Genomic DNA, 13951 nt, shown 5'->3' on the forward strand with positions numbered 1-13951 from the left:
ACAATTGTGAGCAAAGGTGAGATCCAGGTTGTGACCTGTGACCTGTGGCTAAGGTGCATTGGAAGTGAAGTTTGTGACATCTGAGGAGATTGAGGAAATCAAAGGGAGATGCTTAAGGGAGAATAAACATGAATGTTGAATGCTGCCAGTGTGAAACCAGGAGATGAGAAGAGGAAGATGGTGAACCAGACACTCTCTTCCAGGAGAAAGGAGGAAGAATGACCTGGCAGTGAGCAGGCAACAGCCACCAGAATCTGTGATGGTAATAGAGTGAACATGAAAGAGGATAGACTTCTAAGTACTGGCGGGGAAAAGAGAGTCAGGGAGTGGTTTTTCATGATTATCATCTTTTCAGCCATCTTGAGTCCCAACCTACTTTTTTCCATTCTTCCCTCTTCTCCATCCCCTCCCCAATCAGTTGCCAAATCTTCTCAATGCTACCTCCAGAAGAGTTTTTATAAATTTTACCTTCTTCTTTCCATTCACTTGATTTTGATCTTGGGCCTACCTCTCATCATTTCTTTCCTGGACTGGTACAGTAAGTTTCTAATTGGTCCCCCTATGTCTTGGGAGGAGGCTGAAGCTCAGGGATCTCAAGTAACTTGGCCATGGTCACACAACACAGATTATAACAAAGCCCAAATCTCCAAATCTCCTGACTCGGAGAGACCAGTGCTCTTTCCACTACTCCACAGTGCCCAACAAGCTGACATCTGGTCTCTTTTCATTTTTACCATAGTATTAGGGTGGCTTCAGAGTCACAAGAGACAAGATGGACAGTCTCTAATTCAAGGAAAGAGGAAGGGGGGTCATGATGACAACCTACTCTCTGATGCAACCCACTATTGACTCACCAGGATAAATCTCAGATGGAAGAAGTTATTTGTCTGAGGCTGTCACTTCCTCTATGTTTTCTCAAATCATGTGAAGGGCTCTGTCTCTCCCAATAAGATCTCAGAGTCCAGAAGAACTCCCACTAAACAGGCTGCTCCTGAGGAGAAGAATGGATGGACAGAGGGAGAATCAATGAAAACGTGATCCCAAGAAACATGCTGCCTAAGACTAACAAGGGTAAGGCTTGGGGAGGTTTGGAGAGCTACCTGGAGTTTCTGAGATATGTGGTAAAGAAGATACTTCCAGAAAACCAGGATCAGAGCTTTAGATCTAGAAAAGACATTACAATACACCTCTCACTTTTCAGATGAGGAAATTGAGGCTTAGAAAGGTCAAATGACTTTCCCAGAGGCACACAGTTAGTAAGTGATTGAGGTAGGATCCAGAACAAAGAGGTCCTCCAGTTTGCCCTGTATATATTTTATGTGTAAAAAATGCTTGTATGCTTATAAATTCTCTGTTGGAATGGCAGGGGTTGCTTCTTGTCTTTCTCTGTATCCCTAGCCATTAGCTCAGTGCCTCTGAAAAGTCCCTTCCAGACCTAAAGTTATGATCTTTGAGTACATCCAAGCAGTAGAAATGCTGGGTGGGCTGTTTTTGGAAGCCACAACCCCCAGGTCCCACTAATGCCTCTTTTCTCTTTTCCTCGTCCAGCCTTCAGGAATCTAAGGATCCTGCAAGTTGCCCTGACACTCTTGGTTCTTGTCCTGGCAGCTGCCCTCAAAGTGGTGATTATTCTGTGTAAGTTTTTATGCTACCACCCCATTTTACATCTCTTCTAATCAGTGTGGGAGAGAACACTACAGGAAATCTTTGGAGGAAGTAGAGTCTAGATTGACATAGCAGGGTGGGAGTTGATTGGCACTCCAGGTATGATACCAGGTGCTCTGCATGCAAAGTTAAAAAGTGAGCCTGTGTCTTCAAGGAGATGTCATTCTTTCAGGAGAAACAACACATACTCTTATGATAGTTTACCAAATATATACCAAGTCATTTTGAATTGTGTGTGGGGAAGCCCCAAGTAAAGGCTTCCTATAGAATATGGCAGTTGAATTGAACCTTCCAAGGAAGCTGAGGATTCTAAGAGGAGGGATCACATTCCAGACATGGGAGGATGACCCATGCAAAGGCACTGAGATGGGAAATACCAAGTCATGTGAGAAGAAAAATGAGGTTAGTTTAACTGAAAAGTGCCTGGGAACTGGCCAATTGTCCAAGGATCCCATATGGTTTCAGAAATCCTTGCCTGAAGAGGCAATGTAGTATAGTAGAGAGAGTCAGAAAGATCTGAGCTCAACTGCTGCCTCTAAACCAACAACCTAGGATTGGAACCCAAGTCCTCTGACTTCAGATCTTTCCATCTTTCTCCTGTACCACTCCTAAGAGAATGTAAAGCTGGTGGTTACAGACCTTGCTATGGAGGGTCTAGTTGTCAGGTGGCAATCATCATTGCCCTTTCCTTTCTTTTGCTTTGTCTTTTGGCATTTAATCAGCCACACTGTTACAACAAACATCTATTTAAAAAAATCTGGAGGTAATGTAATAAACTCTCAGGTCCCTGTAGTCTTTTCTTCTGATACTTTATGGAATTTAAATAAATAAAAAGTTAGTAGTATAGTCACAATAGCTCAGAGCCCCCACTTAGGAAAATTGTTAGCATTTAGGCAAAGGTTTGTATTTGCCCTAATTTAAATGCATGCTTATCTCTAATCCCTAGCCTCTCTTTGGCTGAGGAAAAATTTGGGTTAGCAGAAACATAGAGGTAAAGAAATGAATGGAGCATGTTCCAGAGTCTGTTAATATACAAACACTGGGAGGGGAAGTTGGGAGAGAAGCCTTTTCTGGGAACTTCCCTTCATCTTCACAAAGGTCAACACAAAGGCTTTCCGCCCAACTTTCCTCAAACACCCTACTTGATTTCTCCCTTCTCCACCCCAGAACGAACCCACTTTTTTTTTCTTTTCACACCTTGCCCCTGTGATGCCACTTCTTGATGGCTCAGTTCCTGAGCTCCCCCTTCTTCTTTCCTCTCACTCTCTCTCTTGAAAACTGTTTGTGTGTCTTCAAGAACTCAAGAACTTAAGAAATCAACTTAAGAACTTCAAGAACTTAAGAAATCATTCTTAAGATCCAAAAATAATGTTTATCCCTTTTAGGTACAGTTTTCAGGATTTCAGTCAGTTCCCAAATCTCTCTTCCAGGGCATTATCAATGCTTACTGAGTTGGGTTGACCTCTTCCTGAGACTTCTCTTTTTCTAATGCCATGATTCTGTGATTCTAGATTTTCAAGGGAAAAATGACCAACTGGAGAGTGCTAAGGTCTCAAATGAAGCTCTGAAAAGGCAAAATAGTGAGTCAAATCCCCCTCCCCAACACCCTTTGCACTGACCTTCTCTCCCAGGCCCTGATTCCTCCCCTCTTTACTGAAGCTTCAGTCTTATCTGGAAAGGTATCCAAGAGAGAGGAAGCTTGTTCCTCCTTTGCTAGCTGTCCCACTGTCCCTCTTCCTGGCTACATAAGAAAAAGGAGGGGAGCGAAAAATTCCTCATCCTTCAGCCAATAAATGCTCTTCCTGCCTGAAATATCTGGACTCCAAGTCTTCTGATAAGATCATAATAATCTAATTTTGTCTCACACTGACCAAGCTTTGGTCACTGCTCTGTAGCTAGACCTCCTGAGGGCTAGAGGTAGGGCTGACCCCTGCTTAGCTCTGGTCTCTCCCTGTCCTCATTTGTATTCCTCTTTCTTCCCAAGAAATACTCATGCAGAGAATATCAGAGTCTGCAGCGGTCTATAATGGGAGTCTCTACCATTTTTCCTGTGGCAGAATGTCCTGGAAAGATGCTGAGGAGTACTGTGTGTCAAGGGGATCTCATCTGACCTCAGTAACTTCAGAAAAAGAGCAGGTCAGTGCTGTCTTTGGGAACCCCAGAGGTGGGAGATAGAGATATCAGCAGGCAGGGTATCCATGGGCACCTCACTTTACCTCTTTTACAGTCTGCAAGGGACACAGACAGAGTTAGGGCTTATTGATGACACACCAAGAGATGAAATGCTCAGGGTAAGGAAAGTGATACTGTTCAGCTTCTCATAATGTCAGCAGACATTATGAGATAGATTATACATGTGCTATCATGCAATATATATTTCTATGTTTTTCATGTTGTAAAAGAAGATACATATCATTTATAGAAGAAAAAACTCATGAAGGAAATAAAGTTAAGAATAGTATGCTTCAATCTGTTTGTGTCTCCATCACTTCCTTCTATGATGATGGATAGCCTTTTACATCATGAGTTCCCTGGATTCCTGCATACTTGCATTACCAGTAATAGTTAAGTTATTTATAACTGATCATCATATAAAATTGCTGTTCTGACCTTTTGGTTCTTTCTGCTCACTGCACTTTCATTACTTTCTATTTTATTATCTATTCTTAACAGTTTAATATCTGATATGTTTCTTTCCTCCTTGAATTTTCACATTGCCTTTTTACTTTGGGGTTCCTCCTAGTTGTTTGGCTGTTTCTTTTGATGGACTGTCATCTATGTTTCTCAAAGTCAGCTTTAGAATTCATTATATTTTGTCCTAGTCCTTTCCTTATTCTAAACTGATAAAATATTAGTTCTTTGAAAACAGAGATTGTCAGGGACAGTTGGTGGCTCAGTGGGTTGAGAGCCAGGCCTAGAGATGGGAGGTCCTGGGTTCAAATATGGCCTCAGACACTTCCTAGCTGTGTGACCCTGGACAAGTCACTTACCCCCATTGCCTATCCAAGTCTGCTCTTCTGCCTCAGAACCAATACACAGTATTGATTCAGAGATGGAAGGTAAGGGTTTAAAAAGAAAATAGAGATCATTTGGTTTTTGTTTTTATATGCCCAGTGCCTAGATAGAGCATGGTTCCTAGTCATTCAGTCAATTAGTGTGTATTCATTAAGCACCTACTATATGCCAAACATTGGAACCTTAGTAAATATTTTGGGATTTATAGAATGCCCATTGAAGGCAGAGGTCTCCAGTGCCATGCACAATGAATCCTAAGTTTACAGACAGAAATCATCTGGTCATAGTAAGAATTTAATAAATGTCTCTTTATTGGTTACTCAAACTACAAAGTATTGGAGGTGGGATCTGAACCCAAGTCTTCTTTCTCTAAAAATGACTATCTACTCTACCATACAGGCTAAATTTTGAAATGAGTGTGAGCCCCTCCAATGATCCAGCCTCCTCCTCTCTGCCCTATCTTAGAAGTCTCAGTGCCCAGGAACTTTATATGGGAAACATGTGTCTGTGACCTCCATATTCTGGAGTTGGGGCAGTGTGTGTGGGAGGGGAGAATTTGGACCTTTGTGACCAGAGAGCCATGATATTCCAGCCCCTGATATTTGCCCCTCAGACCTGGGCTCTCTAAGGACCTGGGACAGTTCCACAGACTCTGATGCCTCTGTCCTGCCATACTATGTTAGTTTTTTTTTTTTTAAACCCTTACCTTCTGTCCTAGAATCAATACTGGGTATTGGTTCTAAGGCAGAAGAGCAGTATGGGATAGGCAATGGGGGTCAAGTGACTTGCCCAGGGTCACACAGCTGGAAATTGTCTGAGACCATATTTAAACCCAGGACCTCCCGTCCCTGGGTCTGACTCTCAATCCACTGAGCCACCCAGCTGCCCTCTGTACCATGTTAGTTTGACTTTCCTTAAGACAACCCCTCTCTGCAAACTGGTGCAAACCTACTCCTCTGCTTCTAGGAAACACAGCCAAGTTCTCTCTCTCTCTCTCTCTCTCTCTCTCTCTCTCTCTCTCTCTCTCTCTCTCTCTCTCTCTCTCTCTCTCTCTCTCTCTCTCTCTCTCTCTCTCTCTCTGTCTCTGTCTCTCTCTCTCTGTCTCTCTCTCTCTGTCTCTCTCTCTGTCTCTGTCTCTGTCTCTGTCTCTGTCTCTCTCTGTCTGTCTCTGTCTCTGTCTCTCTCTCTCTCCCCTCTTTCCTTCCCCCCTCTGTGTCTCTGTATCTCTCTCTCTCTCTCACACACACACTCCCCAAGAAAATACACATATCTATGCAGGCACACCTACACATATAAACATGTTTGGGAAAACATCTGTTTTCTGAATAAATATTGATTAAGAGATTACTATTTGCCACCCATTGTGCCTCGCACTGTGACAAGGGAATCACTTTAAAAGACTGATATATATTAATTTAAGGTCGCCAAGGAATCAGCTATGTAATTCCTAAATGAAAACTCAAGTCAGCCGTCAACCTTTTATGGAGTTTAATTACAAACAGGAGGAAGAAAGGTATTAGAGATAGAGAGAGAGAGGGAGAGAGAAAGGGGAGAGAAGGGAATAGGGCTTAAATACCCCCTCTGTTTAGGCTGGGCCAAAAGGCCCAAGCCCTTAGATAGCTGGGGCAAAGAAAGGAGATCAGTCCCTATCACTCACGTGACCAAAATGGAGAAACAGTCTCAGGGCCTCCACCTCCAGCTTCCTTCAGAGCCAACCCTCAAAGCACAACCTCTCAGAGCAAAAACCTCTCTAACCAACCACCCTCTCTCCTCAGACCCCCCTATCTTTAAGGAAATCATCCAAGTTCCCTCCCCTCAGTTCTCACATCTACCAATCACTGTCCATGTCTTCCCTGTGCCAATGGAGGCTCTAGCTTAACCCAGGACCGCCCAGAGGTCTGTGGCTTTGCACATGTCTGTTGAAGGTCATATTCTCAAATAATTAAATCTTGATCCCTTGCTGCAGCCCTTCCTAAATCCCGTTACCCTGAGCAGGGTAGAGATTGGAAGTTCCAAGACCTGGTTCTGTCATTCCAAGTATCTCTATTGTATCAATTCTAAAATCAATCATGACTCAAAGAACTTCCTGTTCTATGCTTAAGCATAGGTCAAAGCCCTTTCCATTGTTCAGCAAAAGGTTTTTGTCCTAAAGTAATCTTAAGAAGGGAGGAGGAGGAACCTCCCATGCCAATGGGGTTCACATTCCAATAGAGTTCCCACTATCAATAGGAAATTTTTCAAGTATGAAATTTCCCAATGGTGAAATTTCCAACATTTATAAGTCTAAGAAATTTTAAGGTTTACAGCACTAGGTGGGGGACCCAAGTTAAAAAGGAGGAAATCCTTCCTTTAAAAGAAAATTGAAGGGCATCTAGGTGATGTGATGGTACACCTGGGTCTGAAGACCCAGGGCCTGGGTAACCAGAGACTCTTCTTTGCTGTGTGATGCTGGCCAAGTCATTTAACACCCATTGCCTAGCCCATACTGTTCTTTTGCCTTGGAATCAATTGTTAGTATTGGTTCTAAGATAGATGGTAAGGATTAAAAAAATAAGATAAGCCTAAATTATAGTAGGATATTCTAATGAGTCACAGTGAGAGACAAGATGGCCTGGAAGCTAGGATCAAGACTCAAGGCAAATCACTTAACTTTTCAGTACTCCTAGGAAACCCTTGAACACTTTAAACTCCAAAGGAGGTGCTGACCTACATCTGTGCAGGTACTTTCCTCACCTGGGAGTTCTTTTAGAATAGTAAAATTGTAGAACCAGTTTTTGTTCTCTATTCTGTTCTCTTTTTGTCATTGCCCACTTTTTACCACAATGCCTGGCAAATGCTTAATAAACATAAGTCAATTAATTTATTAATGTGTGTGTGTATCCATTCACACACATGTACATATGTAAGATGTTTAAATATACACATATAACAAGTACATCTACATTCTTTCAGAGTGAGACTGGCTACATTTCTCCTCTGGGTTCTAGGGGTATTCTTCAGGGGTTGGGAAATTTCTTCTCCAATGAAATTAGATCGATGCCCCATTCTGATAGGTGCTTTAGGGATACCTATGCACACCAATGAAATAATTACAAACATACCCATAAGCTGCACATCCATACCCAAATTTAAACATATACCTTCTTAAAAGCACTCACTCCTCTCTCCATAGGAATTTATTTATAAAAAGGGTAATGGTACCATATTCTGGATTGGACTAGATAAACAGAAGAGCTCCAACTGGATGTGGACGGATGGGACCCCTTTTGATGAGTCTCCAAACAAGATGTGAGTGAGTCTAGCTTACCCTCCCTCTTCTGGGTTTGGCTTTGGCAAACAGCCCTTGGAGACTCTGGGACCTCTCCCCAGAGGAATCCCACGCTAATGGCCAAATCAGAATAAGGCAGCACATGAATACCCAGAACTGGGCATTTTTCTGTCTTCTGTGAGCACATATACTGTGTGTGTCTGCATGTGTATGTGTATGGGGTCTTCCAATGGTCTATGGTCTCACAAAGCACAGAGATGAGGATAAAGCCTGGACTCTGGGCTTAATGGGACACTTCAGAGGCTCTGAGGGGCTTTGGGGGTGGAGGTGGAACATGGAACTATTTAAGTTATATCTAGAATGGTTTAGAGCAGTGATGTCAAACTCAATAGTAATGTAATGTTCAAGCAACATTTTGACTTTGAGAATTACACAATAACACTATCTATATTTTATTGTATTGTGTTTTGAATTTATTTTGTTAAACATTTAGCAATTACATTTTAATCTGGTTCTAATCATACTCTGGAGAGTTGCCACTGCATGCTGCCCCTAAGCTCTGTGTTTGACACATCTGTTTTAGAGCAATAGAGATGAGCCACCCATCCCTTTGGACCAGAATGGGGCAGCACTAGAAGGAAGGCCCCCTTAAGTTTATTAAGCTGGGTTCAAACACAGGGGAAGGAATTTCCTATTGTAGCATCTGAATATGAACAAAAAAAGAGTAAACTGAGGCAGATCTCCAAGCAAGATAAGGGGATGTGCCACCTGTCAATTATTAGGGACATGCTACCTGTCAATAAATGGGTCAGTGGCTTGCCTCCATTCATATCAAAGACCCTGAGCAGATGGACAACTCCCTTTTTATAGCTTTTGAGGAGTACAGGATAAAAAAACAGAATCAGGTAGATAACATCATGGGATTAAGGGTTACTGGTTATAGATCTGAGGCACAGGGAACAACCTGATTGATTGGAAGTTAGGAAATAGGGACTAGCAACAACACCCTCCTTCCCTCATGAGACTAAGAAGAGCTCATTCCAGAGGCAAGATGGTGGCTCAGACTTTCGGACAACAAACCAGATGTCCTTGAAGGAAAGCTTGGTGGAGTAAAGATGTACGATGTAAAGTATGACTTCCTTTCTTTCTCACCAACACAATTTCCTGAAGCAAGAATAGATCAGTGTTAGCCGGAGAGCTGGATTTCTAAGCTTAACCCATCATAGTCCAGCGAGACAAAGAACCAGAACTCAAGCAATTCAGGACAAAAATAACAACAGGACAAAATCAATTAATTGTAAATAGGATCAATAAATAAATGCTGTGGGACCAGTCTTAATCTTCTCCCTGTTCATCCTTGGCATACACTTGGCAATGAAGTACTTTTGGATTTTCTCCTTCCCTCCAGGTTTTGGTCACCAGGGGAGCCAAATAATGAAAACAATATTGAGCAATGTGTCAATTTCCGGACGGTTGGTCTCAAATTTTGGAACGATGAAGCCTGCTACAAGCATTTCAAATTCATTTGTAAGAGAGACTGTGGTTCATCTGGACTGTGCAAGTAGCACAACTTCTGCTGGCCACCATTTTTGAAGCAAAGAGAATAAACAAGCACATCCAAAAGCTTTTATTAAGTACTTTCAACATGCCAGGCAGGACAGCCAGGTGGGGCCTTTTTGCATAGAGTGCTGGACCCAGAGTCAAGCAGATTCAGCTTCTGGGGTTCAAAAATTACTAGCTATGCAACTCTGGGCAAGTCACTTAACCCTGTTTGCCTCAGTTTTCTCCTCTGTAAAATGAGCTGGCAAAGGCAAAGCACTCTAGTATCTCTGCCAAGAAAACCTAAATGGGATTGCAAAGAGTTGGACATGACTGAGACAACTGGACATCATCATAACACGTTAGACACTATACAAACATCCTTTTACCTACCATCTTCCATTGTTCTTTCCTGCTTAAATTTTCCCCAGATGAACCTAGAAAATCTGTAGAGACCTGATCAGCTGAGCCAAATCCTGTCAGGCAGTCAGGCAGCCATAGACCATCCTCTCCATAACATCATACACATACTGGGTCCACCTATTTAGTCAATCATGGCCTGTGGCATTCCTCATACCCTGGAACAAAAAGCCTGGTCTGAGCTGCTTCTCAAACATGATGTTCCATCTCCTGAGTTTGAGTACTTTCAGTGGCTCCCCCTCCCCATGCCCTTTTCCCTCCTCTTTTTCACCTCCTGGTTTCTCTGGCTTCCTTCAAGTCTCAGTCGAAGCCTGACCCTCTGCAAGAAGTCTCCCCCATCCAAATTGTGGTACCTGTGTGTGTGTGTGTGTGTGTGTGTGTGTGCTTGCCTTAGCTTTATTTCTCTGTGAACCTGTTGTCACCCAAATTGAATATAAGCTCCTTCAGATAAGGTCCTCTTTCCTCTCCTCTCCACAAATGGGATGGGGAAAGGGGGAGCCCCTAGAGATTCTATATAAAGGTAGGCAATCATACATATACATACACACATATATTGCTTATACACAGTCCTGGGACAAGCCACTAAGGATAAGAGGTCACTAAGGACAAGTTAATACCTTAATATTGTTCTTTTATACTTAATATCCTGTGCCCAGTTGCCCAAGTGGGGAAAATTCTGCTTTTTGTCATTTAATAAAATAATTCTAATGCAAGTTCATTTTCATTTTTGGTTTCATATTCCCCAGGACCTAGCACTATGCTAGGCACAAAGTAGGGAATTCTCAAAAGTCCACCAAATGAATGAATTGTAACTCCTCAGTTGTTCCTTAAGAGGCAACTATGATTCAACAGTTAAGAGCACTGGGCTTGGAGTCAGGAAGACCTGAGTTCAAATTTGGCCTTAGATACTTCCTAGCTGTGTGACCTTGGGCAAGTCACTTAATCTTTGTCTGACAAAAGAATCCACTGGATCTTCTGGAGAAAGAAATGGCAAAGCACCCTTGCCAAGAAAACCCCAAGGATAGCTAGTCCATGGAGTAATGAAGTCATTGAATATGAATGAACAGCAACTACAATTCTTTATGGATCCTTTGTTAATTGACCCCAAGCAATCTTAGTTCTTGTCTTGACTCTATTATCAGTGGGAACATGCCAATCTTTTGGTAGTACTTCCTCTCAGATCCTCATCTGAACCCCAGCAAAAGCTTGAGAACAATTTCCCTGAAGACACTAGAAATACTAACTCGGGTAGTCTCAATGACTATCCCTTGTCCCACATCCAGAGCCCCCATTCTGGAAAAGCAGGGACATTTTGGCCTTATTACATAGCCAGGGGCTTTGTCCTTGCCCTAGTCAGGTCTTGGGCTCATATAAAACATTCAATCGTGGAGTGTGTTATTCCCCATCCACTGGGGATCACCCACTCATTCTTGGCTCTCTCTCTCTTCTCTTAGCTTCTGTGATAAAATGTGTCTTCTCAGACTATGAACCAGGGTTGTTTATGGTTTTGAGCCCAACTGGAGCTAAGAGGAAGTAAAATTTCTTCCGGGGTTTTAAAAAATAAAGCAATGTTTCACCTTTTTCCTCTGTTCTGAGAATGTGTTTGAACTAAAAAGGCTGAAAGGAAAGAGAAAGAAAGCTGGAACCTCGTACCTACATTCAGCATCATTGAACAAGTCATAAATTTCTCAATTCCAAACTGTCACTTGGGCTGGAATGTGAATGATAGGAATCCTAAGGGTGAACACTTGTGGCCTCTTGGGTCTAATTTTAGGGGTAGTTGGACTTTTGGAATAATCTTCCTTCTAAAAATTATGTTGGTAACATTTTTGCTTTTAATAATGACCAGAAGATCATACAGTTAGATCTGGAAGGGATTTTAATGATCATCCTCTCCACTCCTCAATTTTATAGATGTGGAAACTGAGGTCCAAAGAATTAGAGTGATTTTTTAAAAAAAGGTTATATAGCTGACAAGTATCAGAAGTAAGATCCAAACCTTAGTGTGCTAGACTCCAAGCCTTGGGCTCTACATATTGTTTTGCTCAATAATTCCCAGGTTCGTGACTTCATTTTTGCAGACCCTTCTTCCATCAATGTCCTTGATATCCCTTCATGACTTAGAATGCTTTTCAAACAATGACGTAGACTAGGGGACATTTGGGTGGCTCATGGGCAGTCCTGGATTCAAATTTTGCCCCAGACACTTCCTAGATGTGTGACTCTGGGTAAGTCATGTAACCCCCATTGCCTAGTCTTTCTTCTGCCCATAGTATTGATTCTAAGAGAGATGGTAAGAGTTTTTTTTTTAACAGCTTAGGTAAAAAAAATTCATTACTCTGGAAATGCAGTAATGACTTTCTCTAGGTCCAGTTAGTCTTGTCTTGGTCAACAGAACCCTAATAAAAAGACATTTCAGTGGAGTGTTGGATGGAAACATGCAATGAAGAGCTGTTGGTAGTTCTTCAATGCCAACATGGTCTTTCGTGAAGTACCCCAGGGATCAGTGCTTGACTCTGTTCTAAATACTTATACCAGTGACTTAAAGGCATAGACAGCAACCTCACCAAAATGACAAGTAACACAAAGGTGGGGTGGGGATGAAGATGACAAAATAGAATTCTGAAAGGATCTAGGCAGAGTAGAGAACTAGACTAAATTTAAGAAGGTAGAATTCATGGAGATAAATGTAAAGTTTTCCATTTGGGTATAAAACATCAACTTTACAAGAATAAGATTAGGGAGTTACAGCTGGATAACCATTTTCCTGAAAATTACGTGGCTTTTAAAGTATCCGACAAGTTTAGTATGAGTCAGAAGTGTAATGTGGTGGCCAAAAAATGCAATGGCATCTTGGACCACATTAAGGCAGGGCAGAACTTCCAGGAATAGGGAGGGGATAATCCCACTGTCCTCTGCCCTGGTCAGCTCTTGTCTAGAGAATTGTGCTTGGTTCTGGGTGCCAAGACTTGAGAAGAACATTGTTAAGTAGAAGATTTGCCAGGAAAGATGAGCAGGATGGTGAAGGGCCTGGAGTCCCTGCTGTATGAGGATCAGCCAAAAGACACGCTATGGTTGGCTTGAGAAGAACATTGTTAAGTAGAAGATTTGCCAGGAAAGATGAGCAGGATGGTGAAGGGCCTGGAGTCCCTGCTGTATGAGGATCAGCCAAAAGACACGCTATGGTTGGCTTGAGAAGAACATTGTTAAGTAGAAGATTTGCCAGGAAAGATGAGCAGGATGGTGAAGGGCCTGGAGTCCCTGTTGTATGAGGATCAGCCAAAAGACATGCTATGGTTGGCTTGGACAAGCCTCCAGGGAGACATGTTAGCTATCTTCATGCATGGGGAGGGTGGTCACTTGAAGGAAGAATTACATGTTCTTTCTCTGACTCTGGAGGGCTGAACCAGGAGCAATGAGGGGAAAGTGCAAAGAAGGAAATTCAGACTTGGTGTCAGGAATAGCTTGTTTGGCTCAGGGTTTGTGTAATGAGGGATGGGGTGGCACTGTCTTGTCCAGCTTCCTCATTTATTGAAGAGGGAAGTAATGCACCAACATGGGAAATAACTCAGTCAGTGTCACACAGAAGAATCATGACCAAGTTGGAACTAGTTCTAGAGTGTCTTGATTCCTGGACTAGGACTCTTTCTACCCAGCCACTCCCATTGGAGTGGCAGGATAGTGTAGAAAGAGTACCTGGGCTTGAAATCAAGAAACCTGGGTGAATTCCCAGTTGTGGCACTTCCTAGCTATGAGATCCAAAAAAGGAACCTTCTTCAATTCTTGCCTCTGATGGAGTCATACATGTTTGACAAGGAACTTGGCCAGAGCTTTGGACTAAATGGCCCCAGAGGTTCCTTACAGCTCTAAGTCTATGATCTTGTGGTGTTTGTCATGGTCTCTTCCAAACCCTTTCTTCTCTCCTTAAGCTCCTCTGATCACTTCTCATTAGCTTCCCTCAGTAGAGCATTCCCCTGGCTACCTTATGGAGAAGGTATCCAAATGCTTTGTATCCAAATGCTTAGGATCATGCTTGGGATGGAG

At 42.5% G+C, this 13951-nt stretch overlaps 1 protein-coding gene across 1 annotated transcript; it reads left to right on the forward strand.

Moving 5' to 3' along the window:
• Positions 1 to 897: 897 nt before the first annotated feature.
• Positions 898 to 11488, forward strand: LOC103099136 (C-type lectin domain family 4 member K-like). The gene is made up of 6 exons (XM_007477859.3): positions 898 to 1071; positions 1549 to 1635; positions 3177 to 3245; positions 3650 to 3801; positions 7853 to 7968; positions 9357 to 11488. Exons 1-6 carry the CDS (start codon positions 1008 to 1010, stop codon positions 9511 to 9513), a joined length of 645 nt encoding a protein of 214 aa, XP_007477921.2. The 5' UTR covers positions 898 to 1007; the 3' UTR covers positions 9514 to 11488.
• The last annotated feature ends 2463 nt before the right edge of the window (positions 11489 to 13951 follow it).

Source organism: Monodelphis domestica, chromosome 1 (genome assembly GCF_027887165.1).
Source record: "Monodelphis domestica isolate mMonDom1 chromosome 1, mMonDom1.pri, whole genome shotgun sequence".
In the NCBI taxonomy this organism is placed as follows: domain Eukaryota; kingdom Metazoa; phylum Chordata; class Mammalia; order Didelphimorphia; family Didelphidae; genus Monodelphis; species Monodelphis domestica.

What these genes read in the sequence shown, in the direction of transcription:
- LOC103099136 (XM_007477859.3), top strand. Translation starts at nt 1,008, where the DNA reads ATGGACAGAGGGAGAATCAATGAAAACGTGATCCCAAGAAACATGCTG. An exon ending in GCTGCCTAAGACTAACAAGG is followed by an intron (nt 1,072 to 1,548) that starts GTAAGGCTTGGG and finishes TTCCTCGTCCAG; the next exon opens with CCTTCAGGAATCTAAGGATC. An exon ending in GATGAGTCTCCAAACAAGAT is followed by an intron (nt 7,969 to 9,356) that starts GTGAGTGAGTCT and finishes CCTTCCCTCCAG; the next exon opens with GTTTTGGTCACCAGGGGAGC.